At 45.6% G+C, this 8,343-nt stretch overlaps 1 protein-coding gene across 3 annotated transcripts in view; it reads right to left on the bottom strand.

Moving 5' to 3' along the window:
• Nucleotides 1–8,343, bottom strand: part of rassf3 (Ras association domain family member 3) — a 214,127-nt gene that overhangs the window by 22,347 nt on the left and 183,437 nt on the right. For all 3 annotated transcript variants that reach the window (XM_048607773.1, XM_048607772.1, XM_048607774.1), the window contains one exon: nt 1,804–1,911. In XM_048607773.1, coding sequence (XP_048463730.1) covers nt 1,804–1,911 — 108 coding nt within the window. The remainder of the gene's footprint in view (nt 1–1,803; nt 1,912–8,343) is intronic.

Raw genomic sequence — 8,343 nt, forward strand, 5'->3', positions numbered from 1 at the left:
GGAGTCACATGTATGCCAGACCAGGTAAGGATGGCAGATTTCCTTCTCTTAAGGGCACTAATAAACCAGATGAGATTTCATGACAATAGCGCATGGTCATTCTTAACTAGCTGACAGTAAGATTTTTTTTAAAAATTACCAATTAAATTTAAATTCCATTTTTCCACGGCAAGATTTGCACTCAGGTATCCTAAGCATGAGCCTCTGCGGCTCTGGTCAAAATCAAATTTCTTCTAGCTTCTTGCTTTGTACTTCCTGATTTAGACTCTGCGTGTCTCAGTGTGGATCCCTCACACTGAGTTAAAATGTCACCTCCTCTGTTGCCTGCTCTGATGGCCACTAGATGACACCATCCTGGATCAGAGAAAGAGGAGGTTTTTACTCAACAGCCATGAAAACTCTGCAAGTAGCTGGTGATGGATTGAATGGGGCAGCTACTTCAGTGTTGAGCTCAAAATCTGGACGATTAAAACAGGGGGAAAAAAGTAGAGAAGCATTTCCCTGTTCATTTTTTTTTAAACTTAAGGATTGGAGTTGCCCTCAGACATTGTGATAATGAGAAGAACAGCCTTGTTAAGAGGCACCAAGAACAGGGCTTGGTCTACCATCAGCGAGATATCTGGGCTGCTGATGGAGTTTTGGGCATTCAGGGTGAGAGGAGTACACTTTTCACTGTACTCCTGTACTTGAGTACACTTGACAATAAAATCTAAATCCAAATCTAAAGATTTCCTTCCCTGAAGGCCATTGTTTTTATGACAGTTGATGATAGTTTCACAGTCGCCATGGGGGAAGCATGGTGCTCCGGTTTCTTCCCACAAGCCAGGATGTGCAAGTTCGGTGGATTGGCCGTGGGAAATACAGGGATTGGGTGGTCTGGGCGGGCTACTCTTCAGAGGTTCGGTGTGACCAAATGGCCTGCTTCCAAACTGTAGGGATTTTATGATTAGTGAGACTAGCTGGGTGGGATTCTGAACCCATGCCCATGTTTTCAAGGTGAGAGGAAATACATTTAAAAAGGGACCCAATAGCAGCCTCTTTCACATAGAGGGTGGCATGGACGCGGAGTGAACATCTCCAGGTGTCTAGGCCTTGATGCTGTAACATTCTTTCAGTAAACCTTTCCTTCCCATTTTCAGGTGCTCCACAAAACCTACCTCTTTGACCAAGCTTTCAGTCACCTCTCCATCTCAGCTTTTGACTGATTGTACTCTAAGGAAGCTCCTTGGGATGTTACAGCTCACCACATTTCGGGCCCTATATAAATGCAAGTTGCTGTTGTACACGGCCACCAATTCCACTTGGGTGCCTGTTTGGTTGAGGCCAAGTGGAGTTCTTGTCCAGTGCAAGGTCATAATAACATGGATACTACGGTCTAAAGAGTAAAGCCATGTTCTAGCTGGACCACGTTAATAAGAAAACTCATGTTTTCTCCAATCCTAACTCGCAAAATGAAGATTTAAATAATTTTCTTGGGAGTCACGAGACATCAGTGCTTTCAATGAATTTGCAATATACTGACCCACATTATAACAGACTTCCACTGTATTTGCCAATATTTGCAGCAAATAAAACCACCTAAGAATTGAGATTACGTTAAAAATGAGGTTTTCACTCACCAGAGATAACACAGTGTGGAGCTGGAGGAACACAGCAGGCCAGGCAGCTTCAGAGGAGCAGGAAAGCTGACATTTCGAGTCGGGACCCTTCTTCTGATGCTGCCTGGCCTGCTGTGTTCCTCCAGCTCCTCACCGTGTTATCTCTGACTCCAGCGTCGGCAGTTCTTACTATCTTTTCACTCACCAGAGTCATTTTTAACTTGTCTGTTGCATTTGAGTTATAGGATTCAATCTTCTGTCGGATCTCTTCTTTTGTAAGCACTTTCTGTGGCTCCCTTTCCTTTTCCACTTCCTGCGACAATAAAAAAAAGTGTTAAACAATGGCTTCAAGGATAGGCACAGCAGACAATTCCATCTGAACTCTCAGGAAAGGTCACACATTGGTCACCCACCTCAGGGTGAACTGAGGACACATTCCCTGGACTCCCTCACGTTCCCAGGCCAAGTAGGAGAAGGTAAGTTCCCTTCCCGGATGGGTTTTAGCGAAAGCAGCAGGTTTTGAGAACAATCCAGCAGCTTCCACGGTCGGTTGGGGATATTGTGATATACTGGTAACGTCATCCAGATTCTCAGGCCGCTGCTTCATGGGAATGGGCTCAGAATCCCACCCAGCCAGTCTCACTAATCACAGAATCCCTACAGTGTGGAAGCAGACTATTCGGCCTGTCAGGTTTACACCGACCGTCCAAAGAGCAGCCTGCCCAATCCCGGTGTTTCCCATGGCCAATCCACCCTCACCCTCTTCTTTCCTACCTTTTTCACAAAGATAGATTTTGTAAAACTGTCCTCAGTTCTGAAGAAGGGTCAATGGACTCAAAACATTAACTCTGCTTTCTCTCCACAGACCTGCAGAGTTTCTCCAGCCATTTCTGTTTTTTTTTCAGATTTCAAGCATCTGCTTTATTTTATACAGTTGCAAGTTTCAGCCATTAAGTACCTCTTTCTGAGGACTTCCTCACTCAATACACTGGCTTGGTTAGCTGTTTTATGATGCAGAATTTTTTTTTTCCCCCTTTATCCATTCATGGGATGAGGGCATCGCTGGCTAGGCAGCATTTATTGTCCATCCCTAATTGCCCAGAGGGCAGTTAAGACTCAACCACATTGCTGTGGGTCTGGAGTCACATGTAGGCCAGACCAGGTAAGGATGGCAGTTCCCTTCCCTAAAGGGCATTAGTGAACCAGATGGGTTTTTCCTGACAATCAGCAACAGATTCATGGTCATCATTAGAGTCTTAACTCCAGATATTTTATTGAATTCAAATTCCACCTTCTGCCATGATGGGATTTGAATCCAGGTCCCCGGGACATTACCTGGGTCTCTGGATTAACAGTCTAGCGATAATACCACTAGGCCATCACCTCCCCTGTGATGACACCAACTGTGTGGGATTGATTCCTGTAATGGCTGAGGTTTCCACAAAGCTCCTGCTTTCTCAACCTTGCCCCTTGTCTGAGGCATGGTGACCCTCAGGTTAAACTCACCCCCAGCTGTATCTTCCTCATGCAAGAGTGAGGCTCTGATCATTTTACCCTTAATTGAAAATGGTGTCATATTTTAAATATTAGTTGCTTACCAATGTTACAAGTCAGTTACTTTGAAATACTGGGGTGATTTCATTTTCTGTTCTTTAGTTCCCGCTACACTGTACCATCAAACACTCCCAGGACAGGGACAGCATGGGGTTAGATACAGAGTGAAAACTGAAAGAACTGTGGATGCTGTAAATCAGGAACGAAAACAGAAGTTTCTGGAAAAGCTCAGTAGGTCTGGCAGTTTCTGTGAAGGAAAAAATCAGAGTTAATGTTTCAGGTCCGGTGACCCTTTCCTCCGAACTCAGTTAAAATGATTGACTGTTATACTGAGTCCGGAGGGTTGCAGGGTCCCCAAGCGGAAAATGAGGTGTTGTTCCTCCAGCTTGCACTGAGCTCCGCTGGAACACTGCAGCAAGCCAGAGACAGAGATGTTGGTCAGGGAACAGGGTGGTGCGTTAAAGTAGCAGGCAACAGGTAGCTCAGGGTCTTTTTTGCGAGCAGAAGGAAGACGTTCTGCGAAGCTGTCACCCAGTCTATGCTTCGTTTCCCCAGTGTAGAGGAGACCACATTGTGAGCAGTGAATGCAGTAGACTAGATTCTGGGAAGTGCAGGTGAAGTGTTGCTTCACCTGGAAGATATGTTTGTGCCCTTGGATACTGGGGAGAGAGGAGGTAAATGGGCAGGTGTTGCACCTTCGCCGGTTACAGGGGAAGGTGCCGTAGGGCTGTGGGGAGGTGTTGGGGGTGATGGAAGTGTGGACCAGGGTGTCCCGGAGGGAACAGTCCCTGCGGAAGGTGGACAAGGGAGGGAAGTGGAATATGTGTCTGGTGGTGGCATCTCACTGGAGATGGTGGAAATGGCACCTGATGATCTTCTGCATGTGGATGCTGGTGGGATGGTAGATAAGTACAAGGGGAACCCTATCGCTGTTGAGGGAGGGAAGAGAAGGGGTGAGGACGGATGTGCGGGAGATGGGTCAGACCTGGTTGAGGGCCTCATTGACAACGGTGCTGGGAAATCCTCAGTTGAGGCAGAAGGTGGACATTTCAGAGGCTCTGTTGTCAAAGTTGGCCTCATCGGAACATAAGCGACAGAGATGGACGAACTGAGAGAATGGGATGGAGTCTTTACAGGAAGCAGGGTGTGAGGATGTATAGTCCAGATAGCTGTGGGAGTCAGTGGGTATTAGTGGCCAGTCTATCCCCACAAATGGAAACAGAAATGTCGAGGAAGGGAAGGGAGGAGTCAGAGATAGACCAGGTGAAAGTGAGGTCAGGGTGGAAATTGGAGGTGAAATTGATGAAGTTTTCCAATTCCACACGAGAGAGGGAAGCAGCACCAATGATATCGTGGATAAAGAGCTGTGGTTGGGGACTGGAACAAGGAATGTTCCATGTACCCCATGAAGAGACAGGCATAATTGAATAAGAGTCCAGACCAGTTTGGTCTTCCCAAGGCCAGCAAAAAAAAACAAGTCATCCTGATTGACACATTGTCATCCGGATTGTTGAAAAGCTCAACAGGGGGAAAAAAATACTTAATTTTTTAAAAATGAGTGGATTGCCTAATGAGGAAAGGTGGGGCAGTACTTGCCTGTTTCCTCTAGAGATTAGGAGAGTCAAAGAGATGATGTAACTGAAACAAGTAAGATCCTGAAGGGAGTTGACCAGCTGGATGTGGAAAGGATGTTTCCTTTTGTGGCAGAAACTAGAACTAGGGGGTCAGAGTTTAAAATTAAGGGGTTGCCTGTTTAAAACAGACGAGGAAACATTTTTTTCTCTCTGAGAGTCTTTGACATTGCCTTCCTCAAACGTCAACGGATGCAGGGGCTTTAAATATTTTTAAGGCAGAGGTAGATAGATTCTTGATTACCATGGAGACATGCAGGAATGTAGAGATCAGCCATGATCTTATTGAATGGGTGGGGCAGGCTCAAAGGGTCTAGTAGTCTGCTCTTGATCCTTGTTCATGAAATGATTCAGCTGGCAAACTGTGCACTGGGCCTGGAATAGATCAGCCTGGGCTACTGCACCCAACCAGCTTCCAGAGAAAGATGAATAAATTTTTAAATATTTCAACTGATCTTTGTAGAACTGGAACCGGGTGGAGTAATCCCCCTGACCAGTCCCGAATGCCCACTGACTGTGGGTGGGCACAAAACAAACACAACAGGAAACACTTGGCAACCTTTTAGATCGCTGGAAAGAATTAACACCACCATCAGACACTAAGGGATCAAATCAAAACACTGCCCATGCTGGAAATTTGAAACAAACACAGAAAATGAGCACAAGGAGCGAGGGTGATGTCAGAAAAAGCTTTCTTTTGGTCACACAGCTGGTAGTTAGTGCATGGCATGCACTGCCCAGAGGCAGATTCAATTGAGGCATTTCAAAGGGATGATTGGATGATTATTTGGATAGACAGAATATGCAGGGAGATGGAGAAAAGGCAGGAAATTGGCTCTGGTGTTGGCTGATCAGCCTGTTTCTAAATCGTAACAATTCTGAGAATGTCAGGAATCACACAACACCAGGTCATAGAGCTAGTAGGAACTGCAGATGCTGGAGATTTCTGATGAAGGGTCTAGGCCCGAAACGTCAGCCTCTCTGCTCCTATGATGCTGCTTGGCCTGCTGTGTTCATCCAGCCCTGCACCTTGTTGTCACCAGGTCGTAGTGCAACAGGTTTATTTGAAATCACAATCTTTAACAGCATCCCAGGTTTGTTTAATACATACTGATCAGCTGTGTGACCCTTTGATCTTTTACTTATAAATTCTGTGTCTGATACTCAATAACACCTGAAAAAGCAGGTGGACTATAACCTGGTGCCATGTGATTTCTGACCCTCTTCACAGGTTGTTGATAACACAGTGTGGAGCTGGATGAAGACCGCAGGCCAGGCAGCATCAGGGGAGCAGGAAAAATGGTTGAGAGTTAACCATTTTAACTCCCCCTCCCACTCCCTGGGTGACATGTCCATCCTGGGCCTCCGCCAGTGTCACAATGACTCCACCTGCAAACTTGAGGCGCAACACCTCACATTCTGCCTCGGGAGTCTGCAGCCCAATGGCTTAAACATGGAATTCACCAGTTTTAAAATCTCCCCACTCCCAGCCTCATCCCATGACCACCCCTCCCTCTCATCCCCGCCTCCTTGACCTGACGCAACCTGTCCATCTTCTCTCCCACCTCACTGACCAATCCCCACCACCCCCTACCTGCACTCACCTATCACCATCCCACCTACCTTCCCCAGCCCCACCCCTCCTATTTATTTCCCAGCTCCCTTCCCCCTCCCCCATTTCTGAAGAAGGGTCCCAACCCGAAACGTTGACTTTCCTGCTCCTCTGACGCTACCTGGCCTGCTGTGTTCATCCAGCTCCATGTTGTCTCCTGACTCTTCAGTTCTTGCTATCACAGGTTGTAGAGCCTGTAATACATGCATTTACCAGCAGAGGGAGTCCACTGGTTAGAGATAACAAAGAAGGGTCCATTCGTAAATAGCGCAGATCTAATTCTAAACATTTCTGTCTGAAAATGTATGTATTTCTGTCCGAAGACTAAAGAAGAGTCACTCGACTGGAAATACCAACTCTGCTTTTCTCTTCACAGATGCTGGCAGATCTGCTGACTTCCTCCAGCATTGTCTGGTTTTGTTTTGCTTATCCAAGAACATCACAGATAGTAGATAATTATGAATCTGACAGCTGAATGGTTTACCAGTGAGACGGTATACAAGTGTAAACTCAGATGGGTAATTTTGTCAATCACATCTTTATTAAAATATGCAATGACAGTTTACAAAGGCCATTTTTGAAATTCAATATCTTAAAAGGAAACAGAAAAAAAATCCTCCTAAAAAAATAAATCTGCACTCACGTCAGTATAAATACAATAACAAAAAATTTTCAGTCCTATACATTATCTAGACTTTGTGCTTCTCCACATGCATATCGATGATGAAAAGTTCATGTCCGTTTTTGTACCCTTACAGATTACGACATATATGCAGTCGACAATTTGAACTTTGTTTTCTATGATGTGGTGCAGCTGGGCTATTTCAGCGAAAGCACCAGCAGGCACAACGACCAGTGTCTGATCACACTTGGAGGAGCATCATTATAATTAAATACAGGAGCCAAATTTATCACATTTACCGCCCCCCCCCGACCCGGTTTAACAGCACACGGAGAATTGATTGTCCTCCTCCCATCTAGGCAAGTCCAGCAATTGCTGAATATATTTCTTGGCAATACAGTGGTTTGCAACTCATTCAAGTAAGGGTAAAAAAACACATTCACAGTTAAAGAACACAAAAACAGCTCTAATGTCTTGCTCGATCATTCAGTTTACAGCAAGAGTATAGAGGTCCTCTTTTTAAAAAAAATAAGATTTTTGTACAGTGTCTAGTTTGACAACAAAATTAAAAACAGGCATCATTTCGACTCAGAAGTGGAACTATTATGGAATCCCTACAGGCCTTTCAACCCAACAAGTCCACACCAACCTCTGGTGAATTTTTTTTTCTGCCTTTTGCAGAATACCATCTGGTGGTAAACAGTGAAAGCAGACCGCTGAATTAAAATGTCAAGTTACAGTTTGGTTTACCAAGACTATGCAAGCTAAATCCCTGATGTGCTAAAGTGCCCTAGTTTCGACTTTGGTATCAGCTGCTGCAAAAAAAAATCAAACCTACTGAGCAATAGTCACCAGCCTCCTTGTCACTCCAGAGTCAGTAGTTGTACGAAGTTTACAGCCTGTCTGATGAATGCCCTGCAGTTCCACCCCCAGCCCTAAACTGAATGAATCCACTGGGTAAACCTTCTGCACTGCCCCCACCCCACCTTGGCTTTACTGAACAGAGATGCAAGGTGAATGATGTAAAAGCTCCATGAGGAGGGTGTTTCCACCACCAGCCCTTGGCCAGCAGCTCAAAAGAATTCAAGGCCGCGCAGTTTGCTTTCTAGAAATTTCTAACTGCATTGGTTCACACTTTGCTGGCAGGGCTGCCGGTCCCCACAGTGAGAGCTCACACAGTGCACTTTTATTCTTTCACCATCAGGGGGCAGTGATGGCACTGCAATCCAACATGCAACACATCAAGGAGTCTGAGATAACAAGGTGTAGAGCTGGATGGACACAGCAGGCCAAGCAGCATCAGAGGAGCAGGAAAGCTGACGTTTC

This window comes from Rhincodon typus, chromosome 18 (genome assembly GCF_021869965.1).
Source record: "Rhincodon typus isolate 14 chromosome 18, sRhiTyp1.1, whole genome shotgun sequence".
In the NCBI taxonomy this organism is placed as follows: Eukaryota; Metazoa; Chordata; class Chondrichthyes; order Orectolobiformes; family Rhincodontidae; genus Rhincodon; species Rhincodon typus.